Here is a 27658-nt window from a genome sequence, read left to right as displayed (position 1 = left end):
GTAGAAAGCTTCACGAGTGGTGAAGCAGTGTTGCAGATGTCTGTCTCTCTCTCTCTCTCTCTCTCTCTCGCCCTCTATCACCCCTCCCCCCTCAATTTCTGGCTGTCTCTATCAAATAAATAAAAGATAATAAAAAAATTTAAAAAAAAAGAGCCAGTCTCTTAGCAACTTTGCACATATGCAAAACAGACAACCCCTGAGGAGTTTGCTGAAAGGGAAGGCGAGATCTGGGGTGATAGCCGCCGGGGCGTGTGGGGACAAGAGGGTTCTTTGTCAAACGGAGGGCCTGACAGCATGTCTGCTAGTGAGCAAACATGGACAGGAGGAACGCTGACTGTGTGGGAGAGGGAGAGTGACTAGCACAACCTCTCTGGGTGACACGGATGTGTGCAGAGCAGGTGTGTTCGGGGCTGTGTTTGTCTGACCGGGAAGGAGGGAGGAGGGAAGTGTGTGTGGGAACTATAGTCACTCTTTTCCTAGCACTTCGATTTTCTTCATGAAGTGGAAACACAGACTGTCAGCTTAAAGGAAGAAGAGGGAGAAGGCCGCCTTAGCGGTCTGGGGGAAGCGAGAAGGCGTGAAGTTGTCATAGTTGAGGCAAAGGAAAGGACTGGGGACGTGTAGAGTGGCGGCCAGCCAGAATTACAGGCCACTGAAGACCTAGGGGCATACATTGATGGTTAAACAGTTTATTACTTATTTATTGGATAGAGACAAAAATCAAAAGGGAAGGGGAGCTAGACAGAGACCTGCAGCCCTGCGTTACTGCTCATGAAGCTTCCCCCGCAGGTGGGGACTGGGAGCTTTCATCTGGGTCCTTGTGCATTGAAACCTGTGACCTCAGCTAGGTGCGTCTCGGCCCCTAAATTGAGTCATTTAATGCGGTGTCCGAGAATGAGCTCTGGGTGTCCTGCATGCATGACTCTGCCTAGTGCCCTTCTCAGCCCCACATCTCTTTTTTATTTTTTTCCCTTTTGTTACCCTGGTTGTTTTTTCTTTTTTATTCATTGTTGTGGTTATTATTATCGTTGCTGTTGATGTCATTGTTGTTGGATAGGACAGAGAGAAATGGAGAGAGGAGGGGAAGACAGAGGGGGAGAGAAAGACAGACACCTGCAGACCTGCTTCACCACCTGTGAAGCGACTCCCCTGCAGGTGGGGAGCCGGGGCTTGAACCGGGATCCTTATGCCGGTCTTTGCGCTTGGCGCCACGTGCGCTTAACCCACTGCGCTATCGCCTGACCCCCCAACCCCGCATTTCTTTACTTTATTTTCTTTGTTTGAGGCTGAGATGGACAAGGCTGAGCGGAGAGGTACCACAGCACCTGTCCACCATCCATGGGCTCTCCCTCCCCCAGTGCTGTCTGGGGTCTCAAACCCAGCACCTTACACTTTAGAATGTGCACTCAACCCAGTGCTCTACCTCCCCACCTCCAGGGAGCATCAATTCAGCGTCAGAACAATTAGCCCGGTTCTGAGATTCTCCCCAGGCAGGCACAGCTGGCACAGTTGCCTTGAAGCAGAGATGCCTCATACTTCCCCCAACTGGCAGAAGGGGCATGCGGGGGCGCTAAGGGGTGTGAGCTGGCATGTTTTTGAATCTTGACTATGACGTAGAAGCTGAGGCGGGGGAGTGAAGCGATGGGCAGGTCCAGGGCAGAGGCCCCGCAGTGTCTAAAGGGTTAATGAGAGACCTGAGAGCAGCCAGGAAGTGGCAGTGAGACACATGCACACACCCTGCCCGCCTCCCTCTCTCACACTCACACACCCGGTCTCTCTCTCACATGTGCACCACCTAAAGCAACCAGAAACATCTCTGAAAATCACCAAATGGCTATGCTTCTGGTTGAAACTACCTCAGTCAGCCTAAGCCCCCGTTGAGACTCTCTTGGCATTTCAGAGATCTCTTCAAGCAAAACAGCTGGAATAAGACAGAAGCGTTGTCAAGACTTGTCAGTGATTCCCGTAGAAAGTGTTGTCTGTCGCATGAGCAGAACTGTCTCGATTGTTCTCCGTGGGTCTAATGATGTTTTCCTAACCACAAAAGTGCTGTAAGGTGTATCTAGAAGTGTTTCCTTTCTTCACCAAGCAAATTCTGCGCTTCTATTAAAACATAAACTGAAGAAATCACACACACACACACACACAAAGCCACTGAGTGGCCTCCTGACTCCATTTCCCTGCTCTAAATCCTGAGAGAGGAAGACAGAGGGAGAGGAGAGGAGAGGAGGGGAGAGGAGAGGAGGGGAGGGGAGGGGAGGGGAGGGGAGGAAAGGAGAGAGGAGAGGAGAGGAGAGGAGAGGAGAGGAGAGGAGAGGAGAGGAGAGGAGAGGAGAGGAGAGGAGAGGAGAGAGGAGGAGACCCCACAGCACCAGTGCTACCGTGGATGGAACCTGTCCCCTTGATGCCTGGTAAAGCGTGAGCCCTGCTCACTGAGTCATTTCTCACAGTATATAAAAATGAGAACTAGAAGCAAGTGATAAGCCTATCAAGACAGTTGCTAAAGAAATTACAGAAGCAAAATTTTTAGAGAGAACCATGTCTGTGTACCTACACAGAATGCCCAACTGATGGATTGGTGTCACTGTCTTATGGCTGGGCCTGGAATACACTCGCCCTGAGAGACAGCAAAATTGACTTGGTCAGAAATTAAATACAGGGGAGTCGGGCGGTAGTGCAGCGGTTAAGCACAGGTGGCACAAAGTGCAAGGACCGGAGGAAGGATCCCGGTTCAAGCCCCGGCTCCCCACCTGCAGGGGCATCGCTTCACAGGTGGTGAAGCAGGTCTGCAGGTGTCTCTCTCTCCCCCCCCCCATCTTTCCCTCCTCTCTCCATTTCTCTCTGTCCTATCCAACAATGAAGACATCAATAACAACAATAATAACTACAACAATAAAACACCAAGTGCAACAAAAAGGGAAAATGAATAAATATTTAAAAAATTTTTTAAAAATTAAATTAAATACAGGGGCCAGGTGGTGGTTCACCTGGTTGAGTACACATATTACAGTGCTCGAGGACCCAGATTCAAGCCTCCAGTCCCCACCTGCAGGAGGGAAGCTTCACAAGTGGTGAAGCAGGATTGCAGGTATCTCTCTTCCTCTCTCCCTCTCTCTCCCTTCCCTCTCAATTTCGGGCTGTCTCTATCTAATAAAAAAACAGATAATTAAAAAAAATTTTAAGTTTATTTGTATTAAAAAAGAAATTAAATATAACCCTTAAGACAGTATTTCCTCAGTAAAAGTCCTTTTAAAAACAAGTTAAATAGGCCGGGTGGTGTACCCGCACTTGGTTGAGCACACACATTAGTGTGCAAGGATCCGGGTTCAAGCCCCTGGCCCCCACCTGCAGGGGGAAAGCTTCGTGACTGGTGAAGCAGGGCTGCGGGGGTCTGTCTCCCATGCCCCCTCTAAGTCCCCTTTTTTCTCAGTCTGTCTGTCTCTATTAAATAAATAAGTACGAGTTAAATATATCAAAGGGCGCCACTAAGAAAATGGTAAACAAAACAATCATAATATAATGTTATCTCTATCTGACAAACGTTACAACTCCATAGCAAGCCTGAGCTTGAAGTCTGTTCAGGCCTTCACACGTTAAAACTGACAAGTGGCCCAGACATTAATGAAGAGGTTCTGTACATAATGGGTCACCAGGGAGCAAGTTCCATCCCAGATGGTTCTCTGCTCTCGAGTCCATAGAATCCATCCTCCAGGGCTGAGCATGCCAACGGCTGGTGGCAAAGCAGGGCAGCTGGACCTCCCCTCCCCACCCGCCCCGTCTCCGCAGCTCCCCCCCCCCCCACACACACACACACACAGTCACTGCGGCTGCCAGTGTACAGATGGTGCCGGCGCTGTGCGAACTGTTCTGGCAGTTTCTCACTGAGCAGATCTCCAGTAAGACCCAGCCACTCCTCTCTGAGGCGCTGGCCCCTCGTAGAGCGAGGCCTGTGTCCACGCAGACTCATACAGGACTAGCAGCCACGGGGGTGGGGGGGCCAGCACGGAGGCCGACCCACATGTGAGTGCTGAGCAGCGGCTCAAGCACAGCGTCGTGTCTGCACACAACTCAGGGGAGGCAGGTGACGCCCAGTGTCGCCCGGTGAGAGGACCTGGGTCTGAGCCGCTGCTACCACATGGGCAGTGCGGACAGGGAGGCTTCACGAGAGGTGGGTCGGTGCTACAGTGCCCTCCTTCATCAAAAAAGAAAAGAAAGACCACTAGGAAAGAGCCTTGGAGTCATGCAGCGATTACCCTGAGGGAAAGGAAGTCAGGGAGGGAGACATTCGACTCAGCAGCAAGGGAGTGAACTGCTGCTGCTAGCGAGCGGCACACTTGTGTGAACCTCAGACTCCAGCTGGGTGGAGGAAGCCCGGCCAGCTCGGTCCACAACGTGTGAGTCCCTGCGCCGGACGTAGTGGCTCAAGGAGCCCCAGTGGTGAGAGCAGGCAGTGCGGGGCTGGCCGCCACTGGGCAGGCACCACCTCTCTGTCTGTCTGTCTGTCTGTCTGTCTGTCTCTCTCTCTCACACACACACACACACGCACCCTTCCTTTCTACTCTTTCTAAAGTGGGCTCACATGCAGAAGACCCTAGGTGAGTGGAGGAAGAAGTGAGGCCCTTAGCTGTGTGCAGAGGCAGTGGAGGAGCCCCCAGGAGGGAAAAGCCAGAGAAAAGACCTGAAGTGTCACTTAGAGAGGAGGGAGAGAGGTGAGTCACTAGAGAGAGGTGAGGTGGAGAGGCCAGTCCACACCATGTCCCTTTCATGCACAAGCCTCTTGTGAATACACAGCCTGACGCAGCGGACTGAATTCTCCATAGGTACCGCGGAGCCGCGGGAACATGTGGACGAGTGAGAATGTGGAGTTGAGAAGATATTTGCAAGCATGCGGTTTCTCTTGGCCTGTTCTTTGTCGTACGATTTTGACAGATTTCTTTCCTTGGCTTCAGGGTTCAAAAAGGATTCTTCGCTCCAATGAGATCCTGCTCCCCGCCAGTGGCCTGGTAGAGACAGAGCTCCAACTTACCTTCTCCCTGCAGGTGAGATGGCCATCGGCCTCAGGGACCCGCCTCTGACTGTCCTCTGACCTGGAGCCTGGGCCATCCAAGAGCAGCCAGGGCCCGGGGAATTAAAGTCACTGTGAGGAGGTCGAGCGGTAGCACAGCGGGTTAAGCACATGTGGCGCAAAGCACAAGGACCGGCATAAGGATCCTGGTTTAAGCCCCCCGGCTCCCCACCTGCAGGGGAGTCGCTTCACAGGCGGTGAAGCAGGTCTGCAGGTGTCTGTCTTTCTCTCCCCCTCTCTGTCTTCCCCTCCTCTCTCCATTTCTCTCCGTCCTGTCCAACAATGACGACATCAATAACAACAACAATAAAAACAAGGGCAACAAAAGGGGGTAGCAAATAAAAATTTTTAATAAAATAAAGTCACTGTGAGTCAGCCACCTGTGACCAGGGCACTCACTAAGTTAGCCCCTGGGAGGACACTGCAAGGTCCCCAAGTCTCCTGATCCCTCACCCTTTCCTTTTCTAACTAACCGGCGCGGTCCCCTCACCTCTGCTCAGTAGTCCACGCCACACCCGGCAGGAAGCTCCCATTCTAGGCCCCTTTCCTTCTCCCCTGGAGTACGTTTCTCGGTCTTCATTCTCCTGCGCCCTGCATGGAAGCACATGGAGAAGACACTGAATCAGATGGCAGAGAGACAGACAGACTTCAGAGCATGTGGGCACAGAGCAGAGGCCAGGCTCCACACAGGGCCGGGCCCTTGGCAGAACCTTCACCCCAGTTCCGCTGCCCCCGGCTCACCCCATCACACAGACCCAGCAAGGGCTTGTGTCCAGTCGCGTGTTAACTGTGTGTGATGCTGCTCTGTGCCCGACAGTACCCTCACTTCTTGAAGCGAGACGCCAACAAGCTGCAGATCATGCTGCAGAGAAGGAAGCGTTACAAGAACCGGACCATCCTGGGCTACAAGACCCTGGCGGTGGGCCTCATCAACATGGCAGAGGTGAGTGGGCGTGGGCTCCTGAGACCTGCTGTGGGGTCTGCTTCACCCTCCTCCTCTTGGCGGGGTGTGCCTCTTGTTACCAAGTATCCTCTCTCACTCACAGAGCTTTTTTTTTTTAATTTAAAAAAATAATTGGGCAGGGGACCGGGCAGTGGCACAACCAATAAAGTACACAAGTTACCATGTGCAAGGACCCAGGTTTGAGTCCCTGGCCCGACCTGCAGCTTCATGGTTGGGTGAGCAAGCTGAAGGTCTCTCTTTCTCACTTCATCTTTCTCCCCCTCACCCTGTTTCTTTCTCTCTATAAAAAAACAAACTGTTGGGCCAGGAAGATAAGCACAGTGGTTTATGCAGCAGACTTTCATGCCAAACATGGAAGTCCTAGTACAGTCCCCAGCACCACCACACACAATGGTCTGCTTTTAAAAAGTCAGGCTTGGAGGAAGTCGGGCGGTAGCGCAGCGTATTAAGTGCAGGTGGCACAAAACACAAGGACCGGCATAAGGATTCCGGTTTGAGCCCCCGGCTCCCCACTTGCAGGGGAGTCGCTTCACAAACGCTGAAGCAGGTCTGCAGGTGTCTATCTTTCTCTCCCCCTCTCTGTCTTCCCCTCCTCTCTCCATTTCTCTCTGTCCTATCCAACAGCAACAACAACAGTAACAAGGGCAACAAAATGGGGAAAAATGGCCTCCAGGAGCAGTGGGTTCATAGTGCAGGTACCAAACCCCAGTGATAACTCTACAGGCAAATAAAAGGGGGGGGGGGGCTGGGGAAGTCTGGTTTAAATAGGGAGGTCATACCAGTGACAGCACGGCAGACTGTAGACTCTGCTGACTGAAGCCACGTAGAGCCCAGGTTCAGTCCCTGGCACCACCACAGGCCAGAACTGAATAGTGCAGTCTCTCTCCCCTCTGATGAAAGTGAATAAATAAATCTTTAAAATCACTAAGAACCAGCAGGTGGCTCACTTTCTTTATTTTAGTGAGAGATATAGAGAGAGACTAGAGCAGTGCTCAGCCCTATTGTTCTTTTTTAAATTTTTTTATATTTATTTTTCCTTTTGTTGCCCTTGTTTTTTTTTTTAATTGTTGTTGTAGTTATTATTGTTGTTGTTGATGATGTTGTTGTTGTTAGGACAGAGAAAAATGGAGAGAGGAGGGGGAGAGAAAGACAGACACCTGCAGACTTGATTCACCGCCTGTGAAGCGACTCCCCTGCAGGTGGGGAGCCGGGGGCTCGAACCGGGATCCTTTCATCTCTGTCAATCTCAGGGTCTCCTTGTCTTTCAAGCCTTTGCTGGCATTCGATCTAACTTTCCTAGCCCAGGTCTGTCTGCTGTTCTCTGAGGCATAGGCTCAATTTTGCATCTCTGGCAGAATGTCTCCATGACAGGTCAGCCCCATGACCACTGGTCCTGTTCTAGTGCAGTAACATAAGATGGAAGGATCCCGGTTGGAGCCCCCGGCTCCCCACCTGCAGGGAAGTCGCTTCACAGGCAGTGAAGCAGGTCTGCAGGTGTCTATCTTTCTCTCCCCCTCTCTGTCTTCCCCTCCTCTCTCCATTTCTCTCTGTCCTATCCAACAACGACGACATCAATAACAACAATAACTACAACAATTTTTTTAAAAAGGGCAACAAAAGGGAATAAATATATACATAAAAAAAGAAAAAAGACCCGAAAGCAACTTTAAAAATAATTATGCCTGTGGGAGTCGGGCGGTGGCGCAGCGGGTTAAGCACGGGTGGCGCAAAGCGCAAGGACCGGCGTAAGGATCCTGGTTCGAGCCCCCGACTCCTCACCTGCAGGGGAGTCGCTTCACAAGTGAAGCAGGTCTGCAAGTGTCTGTCTTACTGTCCCCTTCTCTGTCTTCCCCTCCTCTCTCCATTTCTGTCCTATCAAACAACGACGACATCAGTAACAACAACAATAACTACAACAATAAAAAACAACAAGGGCAACAAAAAGGAATTAAATAAATAAATAAATTTTTTTTAAAAAAAACTAGGCCTGTACTTGAGAAAATCCAACAGGGAAAAGGTGGTGGCCATGTGGGACCCTGCCCGGCCCTTCTTCCTGTCATCCAGGTCTGTCGTATTGGCACCAAAGCCAGGCAGGACGAAGTCATGGAGACGCCACACTGCCCAGCTGTGGACAAGCCTGTCCTTGTCCTCCTAGACCCTAGGCCAGCACAGGCAGCCCCCTCAGGCTGTCCCCACCCAGCCTGGAGGACCGGTCTCTCTCTCTCTCTCTCTCTCTCTCTCTGGAAAGGATTTAGGCTAACGAGTAGTGCAGGGCATGAGTGGCCATTTTTAACCTTGGACTGTGGTGGCGGTGAGGGTTGTTCTTCTTCTTTAGGATTGATTACATATGAGAGAAAGTTTTATTCGAGGCAGAACACGGGGGCGGGGGGGGGGGGTAGGCAACGCAGAGTTCCACTCTCCACCTGCCTTGCGGGGGTCAGATCAGGAGCCCCCAGCATGCAAGCTGAGCCATGTCCCAGCTGCTCTTTCTTTGCTCAGGGTCTGACCAGCGGCAGGCGCTCCGGGGTCAGTTTTAAAGTTAGGCCTTGAAGGCAGCAGGAGAGCAGGCGGCCGAGTCTGGAAGCGGGGAAGGAAGTGCGGCCCGAGTGTCCGCCTGTCCCTCTGTGAACGTGGGGCTTCTCCCCAGTGAGGCCCGCTCCGGCCCGGCCCTCTGTCCCCTCAGGTGATGCAGCACCCCAACGAAGGCGCCCTGGTGCTGGGCCTGCACAGCAATGTGAAGGATGTCTCCGTGCCCGTGGCGGAAATCAAGATCTACTCCCTGTCCAGCCAGCCCATCGACCACGAGAGCATCAAGTCCAAGCTGTCAGGTGAGCCTTCCCGCCGGCTGCCAGCCCAGGCAGGCGACACGGTGCTGCAGGGTCCCCGGGAGAGAGGTCCGGGGGACGCCCCGTGGCTGCCTCAGGCTGGCTGACCGCCTGCCCTGTGTACTTCCAGATCGTTCCCCTGACATCGACAACTACTCGGAGGAGGAGGAGGAGAGCTTCTCCTCAGAACAGGAAGGCAGCGACGACCCCTTGCATGGGCAGGTGAGCCGGCGGCCCCTCCCGTGGGGTGTCCAGGAAGGGGCTCCCGAGCCCTCGGGCCTCCCAACTGCTTCCCTTCCCTCCCAGGACCTGTTCTATGAGGACGAGGATCTGCGGAAGGTGAAGAAGACCCGGAGGAAACTGACCTCCACCTCTGCCATCACTAGGGTGAGCCTCCAAGGGTTCGGTCTGTCCACACTCGGGGGGGTTGGGGGTGTTAGAGTGGGGGGGGGGCTGCCTTACACAAGCGCAGTTTCACAGAGAGGGAAAGTCAGCATCCCAGAGCCTCCCCCAGTGTGTGCCTTGCCATGTGGCAAGACACACACCTTACCTGGTGAGCTGTCTCTTAAACCAAGTCTTCAGACATCCTTAGGAGAGAAAAGAGGGTAGAACCCTTGTTTTAAACTCTGGAGCCCTCAGTGTCTGGCGAGAGACGAGGACACTGCTCTCTGGGAGCAGCTCCACTTTCACTGACTGACTGAGCTGAGATGTGGGTTTTCTAGGGGCTGGTGGCATCCACTCTAGTTCCTGCCTCAGTGGGTCCAGGGCCATGGGGCTGGAGTCCTGGATGAAGACACATTGCCACCGACTTCGGAGCATAACGCTGACTGCTTCCTATCCCGGAGTCCCTGTGCCACAGTGTGGGGGTCAGAAGTGCCGGCAGCATTTTAGACAAGTTCAGTTTGGGTTTCCTCTGAAGACGCAGTGCTCACCCAGCGGCCCTAAGAGCAGAGGCCCCCAGCCCTCAGGAGTGAGGTGCAGCCCGGCCTTGCGGGCATGTCTGTCCGGCTCTGGCAGCCGCCGCAAATGGTGCTGTTGCTGGATGTCCTGGGTCTGCCAGGCCTTTCTTTTTCTTTTTCTTTTTTAACTTTTTATTTATAAAAAGGAAACACTGACAAAACCATAGGATAAGAGGGGTACAGCTTCGCACAATTCCCACCACCAGAACTCCGTATACCAGCCCCTCCCTGATAGCTCCCCAGAGCCTTTCTCTCCCTGTCAGCTTGCCCTCAGTCTCTGGCACGGTGGGAGAAGCCCAGGGAGGGCTGTCACCGGAACGCCTAGACCCCCCACTCTGGGAAGGGGGAGGCGAGAGGATCACTGGCCGCTGACACTGCTTCTGCCATGTCTCCCTTTTCCCTGTCCCTCGCCTGCAGGGAGACCCTGCTTTCTTCCCTGGGGTGCCCCCGAGAACCTTGCAAGGCTTCTTTCCCTCTGGTCTCAGACCTGCATCGCTTCCCCAGTTGTGTGGCGAGTCCATGCGGTGCTCCTGTTACTTGCTGCCTCCCTCATCCTCCCCCCAAAAACAAAAAGCAAAGAGGTGGTGGTGTGTTGTTTTTGTTTTGTTTTTCTATCTGTGGCAAGCTTCCCTTCCCAGCAGCTTTCTGGAGCCTTCGCAGTGGTTCCCAGAGTCTGTCTCCTTTGTGCCCCTCTCCCGGCCGGAAACGCCATGTCTTGGTCCCGCTGGTCGCCTCACTGCGCTGAGAGCGGCTCTGGCACCATGAACTCATGTCTGTGTCTCCACCTTGGACACTTTGCCCTTTCTGGAAGGCCCGGCTCGGGTTCCTGGACGTTGGTCTCTCCCAGCCCCACGTGCTGCACCGGCCGCTGTGCTGAGCGGAGGACACGGGCGTGAGAGAGGCCCCGTCTGGCGACGAGGAGCCTAGCGTCTGGCGACCACACTGTGCGCTCTTGTTTGTGTGTGGACCCTGAGGGAGCAAGATGAAGTGGGTTTCACCCGACAGCCCTGACAGTGACCCAGAGAGATTCAAGGAGAAAGGCCTGGTGGAAGCGGTAGGGACAGAGGGACACAAGAGAGGGAACAGGAGGCTTCAGGGGAGACGGCAGGACAGAGGAGCAAGGAGAAGGTGCTGCATGTGTCCTTTCCGTTCATGTGACGATTAGCGGGAGAAAGAAGCAGCGCATCACTCAGGAGTACTTAATGCCGGGGATAGAACTCAGGACCTCACCCTGTAAGTCCAGTGCCCCGCTGCACCCCCAGCTCCGCCCCACCCTCGCCTTTTTTAAAGGTTTTGTTCAGAGCGAGAGAACCAGAGCCTCACTCTGCTGCTTTCAGTGCCAGAGACTGAATGTGGGGCCTCAAGCTTGAGATCCCAGCGCTGTATTCACTGTGCCATCTCCTGGGCTGCATTTTTTAAAAAAGATTTGTGATTTTAGGGCCCAAAAGAGTTCCGTGAGTGGGGCGTGTGCTTGTCATGCCCTCAGCTCAAGACTCAAGCCCCAGCACCACATGGGGGTATCATAGGATCCCTCTCTTCTCTGTCTGTCTGTGCCTCTCCCCAGGAGCAGTGGCACTGCACAGACATGAGGCCCTGGCTCCACGCGCGTGCGCGCGTGCGCGCGTGCGCGCACACACACACACGCACACACACACACAGAGATTGATTGAGTATTCCTTCCTTTCTGCCAGAGCCCTGCTCAGCTCTGGCTTATGGTGGTGCAGGGGATTGAACTGGGACTCTGGAGCCTCAGGCAGGAGACTCTCTTTGTTTAACAATTACGCTATTGCCTCTGCCCAGGGTTTATTATTGTAAATCAGATGAGATTTTTTTATAGATTTATTTATGATAAAGAAAAACAGAGGGAGAGATACCTATAACACTGTTCTTGAAGCTTCCCTCCCTACAGGCTGGGACTAGGGGACTTGAACCAGTGTCCCTGTGCGCTTAACCAGGTGTACCACCACCCAGCCCTGAGAGAGAATTTCTTCCTTGTTTAAAATATTTATTTTTATTTATTTACTTATTCCCTTTTGTTGCCCTTATTGCTTTATTGTTGTAGTCATTATTGATGTTGTTCGTTGTTGGATAGGACAGAGAGAAATGGAGAGAGGAGGGAAAGACAGGGAGAGAGAAAGACAGACACCTGCAGACCTGCTTCACCACTTGTGAAGCAACCTCCCTGCAGGTGGGGAGCCAGGGGCTAGAACCAAGATCCTTAACCCGGTCCTTTGGCTTTGTGCCACTTGCGCTTAACCCACTGTGCTGCCGCCCGACTCCCAGGAGAGAATTTCTTAAGCGAGTGAGGAGCCAGGGTACCACTCGGGCACATGCAGTGCAGGAACCCAGCTGGCAGCCTCAGACACGCAAGTCCTGCACTCTGCCAGCTGAGCTCTTTCCCTCTTTGCTGAGTTGGAGGTGCCTGTGGGTATACCCAGGTTGGCACCATGGGTCTGAAGGAGAGAGAACAAGCTGGGTGTTCACGTGTGGCTTGTCACATGGGTGGGGCCAGAGCGGAGGCGGCCTCCTCTCCCTCCTTCCAGCCCAGGGAGCCATCTCCCACACCAGCCTCCCTGTGAGGGTCTCTTCCGAGCCTGCGTGCCACCCCCACCCCCACGCACGCGCACCCTGTGGATGCACTCCAAGCTGTTGTGCTCTGTCCCCACAGCAACCCAACATCAAGCAGAAGTTCGTGGCACTACTGAAGCGGTTCAAGGTGTCCGATGAGGTACGTACGGCCCCTCCCGCCCGGGGTGGCAGCTGAGCAGACTGGCTGGGAGCCGTCGGGAGCGGGTGGTGGAAGAAGGGCCTCGAGCTGCTGGCAGGAGGAGGCAGTTTGCCTTCTGTGCGCACCCGGAGGGCATGGTGCCTGGAGCTGCGGGTGGCCTGCCTGTGCCAAACACCGCTTAGTGCTGGCCTCTGGCTTGGGGGTCGCCACCAGCTCCAGCCGTGGTCTGGTTGTCCCTCCCACCCAAAGGGAACAGAGCGGCAGCAGTGTCCTCTGTCGGCAGCCCTCGAGTGGCCAAGCGTTAGCCGTCGGTGGCGACGCAGTCTCGGCGGGACTGGGGCAGGCCTGGGGCTGCAGGCGGAGACCGTCAGCAGAGTCAGCAGAGTCCGGTGGGCGGCGAGGACAGTGTTAGGGTGTCCCTGCAAGGCAGTGGGTGGGGTTACCGTGTCCCGCTCTTAGGACAGACCCCAGGAGGGAAACCACCCCCCCCCCCGCCCCATGAACGTGAGGCTGTGCCACGTCCCTGAAGGAGGGGTCATCACAGCTACCCTGACGCCACACCCAGAGGCCTTTCCTCCCTGCCAGGTGGGCTTCGGATTGGAGCACGTCTCACGGGAGCAGATCCGGGAGGTGGAGGAGGACTTGGACGAGCTGTACGACAGCCTGGAGATGTACAACCCTAGTGACAGCGGCCCCGAGATGGAGGAGACCGAGAGCATCCTGAGCACCCCAAAGCCTAAGCTCAAGTGAGCCCCAGGCCTCCCCTCATAATGGTCCCCGACACCTCTCCTCCCTTGGCCTCAGCAGCCCCCCACCCACACACACACACACGCTCCATTCCCAGGCCTGTGGACCCCCTGTACTGAGTCCCCACCGTCTGGGTGTGACCATCACTTTTGCTGCTGGCAGAGTCCCGAGAGGACTGTCTTCAGCCCTCGCCCTCCAGCCCCCACCCCCCAGCCTCTGCTGTGTCCTTCACGGGTGCCCTGTCCCTGGTCCCTGCATCCCTCAAGCCACCCGCCCGCGGGGCCCTTCAGCCGCTGACCCCGGCCGTGCTTCCGCTGCAGGCCTTTCTTTGAGGGGATGTCGCAGTCCAGCTCCCAGACGGAGATCGGCAGCCTCAACAGCAAGGGCAGCCTTGGCAAAGACACCAGCAGCCCAGTGAGCAGCCGGGGGAGGGGGACCGGGGGTGGGGGCGGGGGGCTCCCCGCCAACCTCATTTCACTCCCGCTGTCCCCTCCTCGGGCTGGGGCTCGGGTCCCGTCAGTCACATGATGGCGGGGCCCTGGCGTGGGGACAGCACTGTGAAGGACAGGAAGCCCCCTGGAAAGCCAGTCTGTTCCCCAAGCGTCAGCTGACAGTAGGCTGGTGGAAGGCTGCATGGCTGCCTGTCACCACCAGGTGGCGCTGCCGCCCACCCTACCCAGCCGGCTGCCGTCCTGAGCCTCCCTGCGTCAGCAGCAACCTGCAGACCTTGTTTGTTTGTAATAGTAATTTATCATTTTTCAAGCCAGTTTTAAATGTGTGATTCACAGGGGTTTACAGGCTGCTAAATGCAGAGTGTGTTCCCACACCACACCCACCACCACACTTGTGTGTCCCACCCTCCCTCTGCCAGGCACCGTGGTTCTCGCAGTGTGAACGACAGGTTATTCGATTCTGTTGTTGTTGGGTCTTTTTCTCTTGCTCGCTTTTTCTCTTTTGTACATGTGTTCCACCTGCTTCCTTATTTCGCTAAGCATGGCCACTTAGTTCCACCCAGTCCGTCCCAGGGGACTCGGTGTTGATGGGGGCTGGGACGGTGGGCCTCCCACCTCACGTAGGCTCAGGACGCGGACTGAGGCTGCAGACAGAGCAGGCCTGTGCGGCCATCATCCCACGAGCCACGGTCCATCCCGGGTGTGACTACACGGGAGGGGCTTTCCAGAAAGGAACTCGGGCTGCGGCGAGGGAAGGGGCTGTGTTGTGCTGTCCTCAGCACGTGACAGATTAGTCTGAGCCAGTTGCCCCAGGAGCACCAAGAACAGTACCCCGCACGTGGTGAGCACTCAGTGGATGCCAGGGGTTGAGGCTGCCGGGGCAGTCAGAGAAACCCGGGCCACTAGAGGCTTCTTTCTGGGCAGTACAGCTCGTCTGAGAGCCGCTGCAGTCTCAGTTCCCTGCTTCACGGAATTCAGAGAGGTCACAGTGCTCGGAGCCCGGGTGCCTTTGGTTCCGAGGCCAAGGTGTTGGCGTCAGGGCCCAGGCGGCTCCGCACCAGCTGAATGTTGTCTGCGCGGTGGGGTGGCCTCAGTCCCCGAGCCAGGGAGAGGAGCCAGTCGGCAGCACATGCTCTGGAGAGGGCTGTGCGCTGACCCTGCATCTTCACGGCCTCAGTGGTGCTCTGCCGTGCGGGGGCGAAGGCAGGGCCCTGCGGGGGATGCAGGCGGAGCCAGGTTGATGCACCCACGCATGCTGGCTGAGTGAGCGAGTGTGTGAGTGAGCGAGTGTGTGAGCGAGCGAGCGAGTGAGTGTGTGAGCGAGCGAGCGAGTGTGTGAGCGAGCGAGTGTGTGAGTGAGCGAGTGTGTGAGCGAGCGAGCGGGTGTGTGAGTGAGTGTGTGAGCGAGCAAGCGAGCGAGTGAGTGAGCAGTGTTTCTGACAGCACTTCAGCTTGGACTCCTGAAACGGGGCTGCCGTGTGTGTGTGTGTGTGTGTGTGTGTGTGTGTGTGTGTGTGTGTGTTATCTGTGCATGTGTGGAGTGTGGGGTGTGTGTGTGGTGTGCGTGTTTGTGTCTGTGTGTGCGCGTGTGTGTGTGGTTGTGTGTGTGTGGTGTCTGCGTGTGTGTGGGTGTGGTGTGTGGGTGTGGTGTCTGCGTGTGTGGTATGTGTGGGGTGTATGAGTGTGTGTGTGGTGTGTGTGTGGTGTGGGGTGTGTGTGGGTGTGTGTGTGGTGTCTGTGCGTGTGTGGTGTGTGTGGGTGTATGAGTGTGTGTGTGTGGTGTGGGTGTGTGGGGGGTGTGTGTGTGGGTGTGTGGGGGGGGTGTGGGTGTGTGTGTGGGGTGTGTGTGTGTGTGTGTGTGTGTGTGGTGTTTGTGTGTGGTGGGTGTGTATTAGTGTGTGTGTGGTGTTTGTTCTGTGTGTGTGTGTTGTGTGTGGGGTGTGTGTGTGTGGTGTGTGTGTTTGTGTGTGTGGTGTATGTAGTGTGTGTGTGTCTCACAAATTTTGGTTCTCTTGGCCAGATTTCAGACTTGCTCTGCGGGTTCTCTCTGAGAGTTCTATTTTGAAGAGGTCCATATGTCTTGCTGTGGGTGTGGAACTTTGGAATCCTTCAGTCTGCAAGGCACTTGGGGAACTTCAGAGCGAGGCTCTGCTCTCGCACAGAGAACTTCCACACAGATGAGGGAAAATCACCAAGATGGCGCAAGCACACTGCCTCTCCCCTAATCTCCTGGCGTTGTTCTTATTTATTTTTCTTAATCTTCCCCTTTTTTTGTTCCCCAAATTTCCGAGGATTCAGTTTGTCGCAGGAGTTCCTGCGCACACAAACGACTACTGTAGAGTCCGCTGAGGCTCAGCCCACAATAGCTGCAGGGAACAATAGGCCTGACAGGCTTCGCTGTGGGCAGCCGAGAGGCAGCAGCCTGGAAGCCAGGCCTGCCTGCTGCTAAAGGTCCTCCTTCCCCAGCAATGCCTCACAGAAAAGGGTGGTCTCAAATCATCCGTGGGCACACCCCCAGGCCAGAGCTAACCATTGCAGCTGTTCAGAGGCTGGGAGGGAGGGACAAATGCTTGGTATTGACAAGAGCAGGAATAGAAGCATGGAGGGGGGGTTGGTCCTTGTGAGACCGGATGCTACATGTTGAAGGCCACCAAATAATGGCCTTGCGAGTGCCCTTCAGCCCCTCTCTGAGTGAAATGCCTCCAGAACTTTCCACTTGCCTGAAAAACAGTGCTGCAGCTGCACAGGGCAGCCGGCAGACTGCTGCCTTCAGGCTTTCTGCAGTGAGAGCGGTCAGCCCGGCTCTGCTGAGGCCTCCACCTTCAGTTTTGAGCCTGACCAGGACTTCTCTGTGGACCGAGACTGTGGGCATTGGTTGGACAGACAGACAGCGTGCCGATGAGCCAGCCATGCCATCTGTGTGGCTCTGAGCCAAGCTGTCTTCAGCCTAGAGGGTGTTGCAGGGTCTGGGGGAGCCCAGCAGATAAACTAGAGCTATGATTCTCAGCGAAGGTGAGTTTTGCCTCCCAAGGACACTGCCAGTGACCTTGGTCGTCACACGCCAGTCAGAGGGTCAGGAGACCCCAAGCATCTGGTGGGTAGAGACCAAAGGTCCTGCCAAGCATCCTGCAGTGGGACAGTCCCCAACAGGACAGGACCAGCCCTAGTGTCCTCAGAGAAGCCTGGTTCAGGGGAGGCCACAGGGACCCATGTGTGGACCCTGTTCACTGGTTTGCTAGTGGCTCCATGAGTTGTTAGCCTGGCTTGCCCAGTACTTAAACAGTTTGCTCAGGGAGGACTTGGAGGGAGTGGAGGATTGTGGATTGTGGATTGTGTCCAACTCCTTGGTGCTCACAAGAACAGAGGTCCAGGCCAGATCCTCTCCTGCATCTAAGACCTGCAACCAGCAGCTGCCTGTGGCTTGGACATTGTGTCTACACAGCCAGACGCAATTTAGCAAGAGCGACAGACCTGTATTTGAAAGTCAACGTTTAATATTTATGAGCAGTGCTAAGAAGAGTCAGGGACACGGGGGGATGAGTTCACACTAAACAGTCAACATTAGGTGTCTTGGCGCTTAGTGGGTTTTGCTTGAGGGCTGTCTAGATGTTTCCACCAAGCAAAAATGGTTTGACTTCATTCTGAAAAAGTCAGATCCCTGAGCCATCAGATTGTCCTTTCTCCTCAGGACAACCCCAGGGTGGCCACTGATCCCGGGGCTCACGGACTTCTGGGTTCCCTGTCTCACTCTGCTACTGACCCAGTGATTATAGGAAGTAACTGGCTCCTCTGAAGCTTCAGTCTCAAGATCTTACAGAATAACAACTCTCCAAGTCCTATGAGGCCTTCAGATTAACTAAGAACCTCTTTGGGGCCTGGAAGCGAGTTAAAGTGCCAGTTATTTGAATTGCTGGTGACTCATTATTCTAATTTTTACAGATGGAATTGGCTGCTTTAGAAAAAGTCAAATCTGCCTGGATAAAAAGTCAGGATGACAGCTTGGCGGAAACAGACACTCTGGTATGTGTGCTTTGCCTCCTCTCTTGGCTATTTAAAACTGTCGCAGCACTTTAGAAATAAAGGCAAGGGGCTGGGCGGACGGTATCAGACTTGCGCTCCTGCTGCCCTGGGTTCGACCCCCTGTACCGCCACAAGCTGTGCTGAGCAGCGCTCTGGTCCACTCTCAGGAAATAAATAGATAAGTCAATGTTTAAATAAAAGCAAAAGACCCTCAGGGCCGCTCTGGATTTGTTGCCTCAATCTGTGGTCATTCTGGGTCATTCTTCTCCCAAACCCCCACCTGTGGAATGTAGCCTACCCAGGAGATTAGGTGAGTCCCGGAGTTAGCAAACCGCAAATGTCCTCATTCTGCCCTTCAGTCCCACCTGATCGAGTGCCATCTGCCACCCTATGTCCTGATGAGAGGTGAAGCCCAGTCTCTCCCTCAGGAAGCCCTCTCAGAGACACAGTTAAACAAAACAGGGGCACTTGCTTCTTCGGGTGAGATGGGAGTTTCCAAACCCTGCGCGTCCAGAAAATGAGCAGCTAGCCGACTCTTCCCGGTGGTGAGGTGCCTTGGCAGGATGCGTCAGGGGTCACCAGGTCACCCACATAGTTTGTGTTGCTCTGTGGCAGGAGATCACAGACCAGGACATGTTCGGAGACGTGAGCTCAAGTCTGGCTGTGCCAGAGAAAATCAAAACCCCCATGAAGTCCAGCAAAACGGATCTGCAAGGCTCTGCCTCGCCCAGGTACTCAGGTTAGGTTGGAAGAAACTGGTCAGACCTGGGGTGCAAGTAAAGAATCCAGGGGGGGCCGGGCGGTAGCGCAGCAGGGTAAGCGCACGTGGCGCAAAGCGCAAGGACCAGCACAAGGATCCCGGTTCGAGTCTCCGGCTCCCCACCTGCAGGGGAGTCGCTTCACAGGCGGTGAAGCAGGTCTGCAGGTGTCTGTCTTTCTCTCCCCTCTCTGTCTTCCCCTCCTCTCTCCATTTCTCTCTGTCCTATCCAACAATGATGACAATAGTAACTACAACAATAAAACAAGGGCAACAAAGTAGAATAAATAAATATTAAAAAAAAATAAGTAAAGAATCGAGCAGGGGCCGAGAGAGAGCTCTGGGTAGCCTGCGCACAAGTCCCAGCAACACACACGAACACCTGAGCACGGTGGTCTTCATGGGTAGAGTAGCACTGTGCTGTCTCTCCCCCTCTTCACTCTCTCTTCAATATATAGAATTTTTAAAACTATCAGGGAGGCCACTCTGTGGTATCTCACACGTGCAAGGCCCTCACTTGGTTCCCGAGGCAGCGCCATCTTTGGCACAAGCTGGTGACCGAGGGGAGAGTGGTCTGGCAGTGCTCTAGGGTAGGGCGGGCTGCTGATCACCTCCTTCCCACGTTCCCTGGCAGCAAGATGGATGGGGTGCACACTCCCCGGCAGAAGAGGGGCACCCCCCTGAAGGAGCGGCAGCTCTCCAAGCCCCTGAGTGAGAGGACCAACAGCTCTGACAGCGAGCGCTCCCCAGATCTTGGCCACAGCACTCAGGTACCTGCCCCGGCGGGTAGGCGCCCTCCGCCCTCCCAGCTGCGGCCTGGTTGTCTTGGGCAGCTGGGTGGAGAAGGCGGACTGTTTGCTAAAACAGCCCTGAGTTGGAGCTGCTTGGTGGTTGCGGGGCTGGCCTTGGTGCTGATCTGAGACATGTCTCAGCATCCTGGCTTGTCCGGGCCCCAGGGCCAGCTCCTGCCTCCTGGCTGGCTGTGCCTCCACCGGACACTCACCTGAGCGTTGTGCCGGCATCGCTGGTGTGGAGGGCAGCGGCCATCCATCCAAGTCCCCACAGTCCTGTCTTGCCCACGCTCTGACCCTCCTGTGGCTCTGGGCCAGTTTCCATGCTAACAGTTTTATTGCAGGAGCTCAGTGGGCTGGGACTAGAGAGGCAGAGGCCTCCAGAGCAGCGGCCTGTCGACAGGCACGCTGGTGTCCTTGTGGCCTCTGGGTCTGACGCTATTACCGAGCTGAATATGAAGCAGAGACTAAAGAGCCCGGTGCCTGGGGTGAGGCATTGTCCCCCTTGGCAGTGGCTGTTCCTGAGAAGGCCTTTGTTCTCCGCCCCACGACACTTTGACTGCTGCTCTCATTATTCCTCTGCTAGCGCTCACCTGGGGACAGCCCTCCCCGCTCCTCTCCAGCTCCGCCCACGCAGCCGCCCACAGCAGCCTGGAGGACAGCTGCTTTGTCCCCAAGGGCCCTGTGCTGCTTCTGCTCCCCTCGGGCCTGTGCACCAGGCAATTGGGTCTCCCTCACGGGTCCTGGGGTCTCTTCTCACTGACTAAGCACGTGGTCCCCATGCTCCTGGGACGTCCTGACACACACTTGGGTACCTGCAGATTCCCAGAAAGGTAGTCTATGACCAGCTGAACCAGATCCTGGTGTCAGATGCTGCCCTCCCGGAAAACGTCATTCTGGTGAACACTGCCGACTGGCAGGGCCAGGTAAAGCGGGAGGGCTGGGAGACAGCTCGCCTGCTAGAGTGCACACCTTCCTGCCCCAGGCCCTGGGTGGGGAGGATCTCCATGGATACTGGTTGCTCCGGAGTCTCTCTTCATGTCTGTCTCCCTCTCTCCTCTCTCTCTTTCTAAACTAGAGAATGAGGCCACTCAGTGGTGTCTTGCATGTTCAAGGCCCCATGTTCAAGGTCTGATCCCCAGCACCCAGGGAGCTCCATGGATGGTGGAGCAGGGCTCTGGTGTCTCTCCACTGTCTGTTTCTCTCTCTCTCTCTCTCTCTCTCTCTCTCTCTCTCTCCCCCTCCCTCCCTCCCTCCCTCCTTCCCTCCCTCTCTCCTTCCCTCCGCTCCCACCCTCCTCCTGTCTATGTGCATGAGCAAGAAGTTGGGCTGGGAGACTGCCCAGCAATATCTAACATGCGTGCAGCCCTGAGTTTACTCCCCACCCCAGCAGAGGCCCAAGCCCCCCCATTTCCCTGTCAGCACATCGTCACGGGGCCTGACAGCTAAGCCAGTAACCGCTCTGATCTGAAGCACAGAGGACGGGGCCCTGCCACTGGGGTGCAGCGTGTCCTCAGCATGTCCCCACCGGGTCCCTGTCCCCAGTACATGGCAGAGCTGCTCCAGGACCAGCGGAAGCCCGTGGTGTGCACCTGCTCCGCCGTGGAGGTCCAGGCCGTGCTGTCCGCCCTGCTCACCCGCATCCAGCGCTAGTAAGGACCCCCACCCTTTGCAAAGGAGGTGCTCCCAGCTCCCTCCCTCCCCCGTCCTCTCCACTGCCACACCCTGACTTGACATCTTGTTAGATCTAAGATGAGAGGACCAGAGTACCCACCCATGTGAGCGAGACCAGGGGGTCCAGACTTCTGGAATCATCCCCCCCCCACCCCATCCCCCCTGGCCAGGGCACAGCGAGTCACCTCCCCGTCTGCCCAGCCATTCTCTCCTCCTCCTAGACCCTTCCCGGCTCTCAGCAGCCCCGGCTTCTCTCCTCGCTAAAGAGCCCTGTGTTTTAACGCCTCTCTCTGCGCCGCGTCGCGGACTAGTTTGTTTTAACGCCTCTCTCTGCGCCGCGTCGCGGACTAGTTTGTTTTAACACCTCTCTCTGCGCCGCATCGCGGACTAGTTTGTTTTAACACCTCTCTCTGCGCCGCATCGCGGACTAGTTTGTTGCCCCCTGAGGGTCTCTGGGCTCCGGCAGAGTCAGAGCCTGGGCCCCTCTCCGCAGCTGCAACTGTAACTCGGCGATGCCCCGGCCGGTGAAGGTGGCGGCCGTGGGTAGCCAGAGCTACCTGAGCTCCATCCTCCGCTTCTTCGTGAAGTCCTTGGCCAACAAGACCTCCGACTGGCTGGGCTACATGCGCTTCCTCATCATCCCCCTGGGTAATGGGCAGGCAGTCCTCCAGGGCAGATGAGGGGTGGGTCTGGGAGGGACCCGCCCGGCTAAGCCCTGCTTCTCGCCCACCAGGTTCTCACCCTGTGGCCAAGTACTTGGGCTCTGTGGACAGCAGATACAGCAGCGCCTTCCTGGACTCGGGCTGGCGGGACCTGTTCAGCCGCTCGGAGCCCCCCGTGTCAGGTGGGGGCCTGGACGGGAAGGAGGCTAGAGGAGGGGTCCCACAAGCTTGCCTCCCTCCCCCAGTCTGGGTGGAGACCGGGATGCAGCTGTCCATGCCAGGTGTCCAGACTCCACTCCCTGCACGTGTGGGACAGGCAGGACATGGAGCAGAGGCAGAGGAGTGTCTCAACCATGGCCACCCGCACGTCCCATCCTTGCCCCAACCAGGGATTCCCCCCAGAACAGAGAAGGGTGGAGTGACAGAGAGGAGGCAAGGCTCCAAGGGGTCTGGGGCAACCCTGTGGGACCAGGCACTGACCTGAGCTCGGGGCAGGAGCTCTTGAGCCTGGGGAGGGCTGACTCCAAGGCGGCCGGCCAGCTGGTGGGCGGGGGGATGCCTCCGGTTCTGGGCCAGAAGGGGCCTCAGGCCCCACTGTTCCCTGAGTTGTAGTGCCTCCTGGCCAAGGGGGGCTCCCCAGGAGAGCTGAGGGTCAGTTACTGACGCCGTTGAGCTTTTTTCTACAGAACAACTGGATGTGGTGGGGCGCGTGATGCAGTACGTGAACGGGGCAGCCGTGACGCACCAGCTCCCCGTGGCTGAAGCCATGCTCACCTGCAGGCACAAGTTGTAAGTTGGGGGAGACGACACGCAGGCTTTCTTAGAAATAGTTGAACAGTAAAGCACCGGACTTGCATGCCCGAGACCCCGGTTTCCATCCCAGGTTCCACATATGCCAGAGCCAGAATGGTGCTCTGGTCTCTTAGTCTCAGAAAAATAGTTGTTAGTATTTTATTAGTGGCTGGGACCTCACACCGTGCAGTTCTGCCTTTCCTGAAAGACTTACTTCCCTTTCTTTGTTTTATTCTTTATTTTATTTATAATAGCTTTATTTACGTATGCTTTTTGGATAGAGATAGAAATTGAGAGAGAAGCCCTGCTCATGATGCTTCCTCCACACAGGTGGGGGCGGGGGCTTGAACCTGGATCCTTGCTCACTGTGATGCGTGCGCTCAACCAGGTGTGCCACTGCCTGGCCCCACCTTTTAAAAATTAAAAAATGGATAATATAGAGAAATTTAGAGGGGAAAGAGAGTGGTCTGGGATAAAGTATTGGACTCTCAAGCATGAGGTCCTAAGTTCAGTCCCCAGCAGCAGATGTGCCAGAGTGATGCTCTGGTTCTCTTTCTAATACTTTCATTTATTTATTTATATTATTTCTTTATTGAGGAATTAATGTTTTACATTCAACAGTAAATATAATAGTTTGTACATGCATAACATTCCCCAGTTTCCCATTTAACAATACAACCCCCACTATGTCATTTATCATCCTTCATGGACCTGTATTCTCCCCATCTAATACTTTTAAATAGAATGAGAGACACCACAGCCTTGGCCATGCATGGTACCCCCTGAGGTGTTGGGGGTTTGAACCCGGTCCTCGTGCATGTCTACTGGGTGAGCTCTCGCTCTCCTTTCAAAAGACGAAGCAGATGGGGCAGGCCAGATAAGTCTCGGATTGTCTTCGTTTTTTCTTGTTCCTCCCCCACTCCTATCTCCCTGCTGGGAACCCCAGAGACAGAGTGACGTCATGTCACTTGACGGCCTCCCGTCCCCGCCTGCACGGAGACGCCCGCCCTGGGGACCAAGATCCAGACTTGGGGCAGAGAGAGTCGTGTGCAGGATGGGGGCACCCTCACCCCGTCTGGTTGGTGACGGAAGGGCATCAAGCAGGGTCTGGACCTCAGAAGCCACAGTAACGAGCAGCTGCTGCTTCCTGTCTCTTCCCACAGCCCTGATGAGGACTCACACCAGAAGTTCATCCCCTTCATTGGCGTGAGTACCACTCCCCCCCACACCCTGCCTCACCAACCCTTCACCTTGCCCCCCCCACACACACACATGCGATTAAGATTCATCTGACAGCAGTTCTCCCCTGGAGGAGAGGACCTCCTGGGGCCCAGCACAGTGACCCAGCGCCGGGGTCATGCTGAGCTGCTCTGTGTCGTGACCTCCCTTCCCCATCCTGAGCCGCCCCAGGCACGTTGCTTGGCCCAGGCTCCTCAGCAGGCCCTGGCTTTATGCCACTTGTGCCGGCGAGTGTGGCCCCGAACAGAACACATCCTCTCACGGCTGAGAGTGGCAACAGATGGTGCTCTGATAGACCCCACAGAGGGTCTGTCAAGGGGACCCTCTCAAGGGGAGGCCCCTCCAGTCTCTGACAGCAGGTGGTGCTGGCTCTGCTTTGTGTGGGTGGGGCAGGCCACACATCAGAGACACCGAAGGGACTAAGAGGAGCACCCCAGAAGCTGGGCCCAGGAGGTGGTGCAATGGATAAAGTCTTGGACTCTCAAGCAGGAGGTCCTGAGTTCAATCCCCAGCACCCCTGTGGCAGTGAAGCTCTGATTCTCTCTCTCTTTCATTAATAAACACAATAATTAAAAAGTAAAGTTTTTAAAAGTAGGATTGGAGGGAGTCGGGCAGTAACGCAGCGGGTTAAGTGCACGTGGCGCAAAGTGCAAGGACCGGTTTAAGGATCCTGGTTCGAGCCCCCAGCTCCCCTTCTGCAGGGGAGTCGCTTCACAAGTGGTGAAGCAGGTCTGCAGGTGTCTATCTTTCTCTCCCCCCTCTCTGTCTTCCCCTCCTCTCCCCATTTCTCTCTGTCCTATCCAACAACGATGACATCAACAACAATAACTACAACAACAATAAAAAATAAGGGCAACAAAAAGGAAAATAAATAAATAAATAAATAGTAGGATTGGAAACAGCTTGCCACTGTTACGACAGTGGAGTTCCCCTGCCAGGCCAGCTTGGACCTCCTACAGTTTCTGCGGGGCCCCCTCCTGGCTTCAGGGGGACAGGGGCCTGCTCAGGGAAGTTCTCTGCTCTCCCAGTGCTGAACGTCCTGAGTGACTTGGGGTGCCTGGGCCTGGAAGCTCCTGTAGGGCCTTGAGCCTTGAAAGCCCCTTCGAGGTGGTGCAGCCAGCCCTTCCTCGCCTCGGGGGCTGCCAGGTCGCCAGGTCAGGGGCCCAGGCTGTAGTGTGGGTGGTGTTTTGGCTCCCACCTGTATGGAGCTGCATAGTGCTGCCTGCTCTGACCTCTCAGACAAGGAGCCGGCAGGGCGGGCCACACCCAGGGGAAGGGCAGCAGAAGTGGGCACAGGAGCCAGAAAGCTCAGGGGCTTCAGAGGGATGCTGTGCCCACCTTGCCCATCTTCCCCTATGGGCAAGAGTGGCAGCGTCCTGCACCGAGCGTGTGCGCTGCTGTGAGGCCTGTGGCCATCAGCCCGACTCAACCTGTCCTTGCAGACCACAGCTGGGCCTTCAGCGGATCTCTCGCTGTGCCCTCTTCTGGCCACCGGGGGTCCCTCTGTCCTTCCTGAACTCTTCATGAGTAATCTGCATTCTCAAGCTAAAAGCAGTGTGTTGGGAGAGCTGGTGGTGCCCTCCCTGAGGTTCTCTCCACATTGTCAATCCCACAGATCCCAGGAAATCTAGGGAGAGGGAACAGGTGTGCTCACATGCTTGAGAGCTCCAGTGCTTCAGGGAGAGAGAGGGAAAAAAGAGAGGGAGACAGATGTCCTGTGGCTCTTGAGTTCTCCCTCTGGCATACGGAAACGGGCTCAGGATGCTAAAGGGCTTCCTGCCTTCAGAGTGGGGGCACTGGGCAGGAGGAGGCCCTGCAGCTCTCACAGGCTCAGCTTGGGTGGGGTGGGGCAGGGCAGCAGGGTGACCCCAGAGTCCAGGGCCCACGTGGTTTGGGGACCAGCGGCCCAGCAGCCCAGCCTGTGTACAGCCCCGTCTGCTGTCTGCGGCCAGGCCTTTGCCTCCAGAGTCTAGGCGGCTCGTGGGCAGATTCCAAAGGGCGGGTCCTGTGCTGTGCTCTCAGGCCACAGCTCGGTTTGCCATGAGACCGGGAGGCGTCCACCAGGGCCCAAGCTAACACAGTCTCCCTCCTGCAGGTGGTGAAGGTGGGGCTGGTGGAGGACTCTCCTTCTACAGCAGGTGAGGCTGGGCCCACGGCTGGGCAGACAGGGCGGAGAGAGCGGTGTCCTCAGTGAAGTCAGCTCTTGGGCTGAAGGACTGGGCACCCCACTCCCCACGGGCAGCACAGGCAGCACAGGCAGCAGCTGAGACCCAGGGGCTCCACCACTCGCGATGGGATCCCCGATGCTGTGCGTCCCCCAGCAGGTGACGGGGACGATTCGCCTGTGGTCAGCCTGACCGTGCCCTCCACATCACCACCCTCCAGCTCAGGCCTGAGCCGGGACGCCACAGCCACCCCTCCTTCCTCCCCATCCATGAGTAGCACCCTCGCCGTCGTGGGGTAAGACGGGCATGCTGGGCCATGGACAGCACAGCAGACTGGGGTACCCACTGGCAGGCCGCTTTGTAAAGCAGAGATATCTTCCCCCCCCCCCCCCCCCCCGCTGTAAGGAGGCCTTTTGCAGCCTGTAGGGTGTGGTCTGGTTGTGTGGCAGAATGTGAGTAGATAGAGTGAGAACAGGGGAGTCAGACACACACGCACACGCACACACACACACACACACACACACACACACACACGCCTCTGTGCTGTGTGGCTCCGTCACTGTCACATGCTGACGGGTACTTCACTCATTCAAGGGGGACATTACAGTGAGTGGGGGCTACTGCAGTGAGACTCCAGGGGGAATAGTGGGGGAGGGGCTTTCCTAGAATCCAGCAAGTGAGACTTAGAGCTAGGGCAGTGAATAGAGCAGTAACTGAGAAGCCGGAGACTGGAGGTCCCTGCCAAGCCCGCCCCATAGGACTCTGCTGAAGGGAGACCACGCCTGGCGGCCTGCAGGGCTGGGTGGGAGCCTCTGGAGTGGCCGAATGATCAGCTCAGAGGGTGCTAGGTGTTCCAGCTAAAGTGGGGTTCTGCACAGCACACGGAGGGGCCCAGCAGAAGGGCTGGGGGCCCAGACAGGTTGCTAAGCTTCACTCTGGGCTTCTGTGAAGTTGCCACCTGTCCCAGGTGAGCTGGGAGACCAGGCCTGACAGAGGGATGGAGGCACCTTGAGGAGCCGAAGGCTCTAGATCTGGTCAGTCAGGGAGGCCCAGACAGGGCCCAGGAGGACGAGTGGGAGAGGGCCAGAGGGCTACGTAGCCTCCTCCCCTGCCTTTGCCTCCTGCTGTTTCCCTGCTGGGCTGGCAGCAGCAGAGGGGTCTGCCCAACTCCCGGGGCCCCACGGAAAGCAAGTCCCACTGCTTTCACCCCTTCTCCTCGCCTCCCACCCCCACTCCCACTGACCAGCAGGGAACAGTGCAGAGCAAGGAGGACACCTTTGTCCCCTGACCTAGCAGCTTCGGCTTGCAGGGGGCCCGGAGACCAGCCCTGCCCTCCCCACACCCCACCCGTGTGAAGCTTGAACAGAGCCCCTGAAGCCAGGCAGAAAGGATGTCAGCTGACTTTTGTTGCCTCCCTGCACACCTATTATGTCTGACGCCTCCTTTCAAGAAAACACCAGCTCTTTTTCCCTCGGAGCTAAAATCATCCTGGAGCTGGAAGTGCCACAGAGAAGGGAACTGCTTGGGTCCCAGCGCCACTGCTGGGCTGTCGCCTCCCACCCTGGATGGCTTCTGCCCGGGTTCGGGATGTGCTGGCTGTGTGCATGTGTGCGTGTGTCTGTGGGTGCGTGTGAGTGCGGGCACCCGCTTTCTTGCCTCGTGAAGCTTCCTCGCCGCATACCTGGTCCCTGTGGCTTGATTTGGGTCCTTCTCTGTGACTCTGGCCTTTGTCCTCTGAGCAGTTGGGCTCAGTCCCAGCAGAACTGGTCCTGGGAGGCCTGAGAGGACCCACAGTGGGCCCCCTCCCCTCCCAGAGCC

General features: G+C 56.2%; 1 protein-coding gene across 2 annotated transcripts in view; it reads left to right on the top strand.

Annotated features, from left to right (window-relative positions):
• PACS1 (phosphofurin acidic cluster sorting protein 1) overlaps window positions 1–27658 on the top strand; it is a 102902-nt gene that overhangs the window by 72678 nt on the left and 2566 nt on the right. The window contains exons 3-21 of one of the 2 annotated variants that reach the window (XM_060175991.1): window positions 4950–5039; window positions 5883–6008; window positions 8713–8857; window positions 8985–9076; window positions 9161–9241; window positions 12482–12541; window positions 13127–13287; window positions 13609–13702; window positions 17680–17760; window positions 18376–18491; window positions 19152–19287; window positions 20130–20234; window positions 20854–20960; window positions 21476–21630; window positions 21716–21826; window positions 22331–22433; window positions 23600–23642; window positions 25771–25813; window positions 26000–26135. In XM_060175991.1, coding sequence (XP_060031974.1) covers window positions 4950–5039; window positions 5883–6008; window positions 8713–8857; window positions 8985–9076; window positions 9161–9241; window positions 12482–12541; window positions 13127–13287; window positions 13609–13702; window positions 17680–17760; window positions 18376–18491; window positions 19152–19287; window positions 20130–20234; window positions 20854–20960; window positions 21476–21630; window positions 21716–21826; window positions 22331–22433; window positions 23600–23642; window positions 25771–25813; window positions 26000–26135 — 1985 coding nt within the window. Of the gene's footprint in view, window positions 1–4949; window positions 5040–5882; window positions 6009–8712; window positions 8858–8984; window positions 9077–9160; window positions 9242–12481; window positions 12542–13126; window positions 13288–13608; window positions 13703–17679; window positions 17761–18375; window positions 18492–19151; window positions 19288–20129; window positions 20235–20853; window positions 20961–21475; window positions 21631–21715; window positions 21827–22330; window positions 22434–23599; window positions 23643–25770; window positions 25814–25996; window positions 26136–27658 lie in introns of both variants that reach the window. The other variant, XM_060175990.1, reaches the window with a different exon arrangement.

The sequence above is a fragment of the Erinaceus europaeus genome, chromosome 17 (assembly GCF_950295315.1).
Source record: "Erinaceus europaeus chromosome 17, mEriEur2.1, whole genome shotgun sequence".
Classification (NCBI taxonomy): domain Eukaryota; kingdom Metazoa; phylum Chordata; class Mammalia; order Eulipotyphla; family Erinaceidae; genus Erinaceus; species Erinaceus europaeus.
Note: the sequence above shows the minus strand (reverse complement) of the source record. Positions and strands in the feature narration are given on the sequence as shown.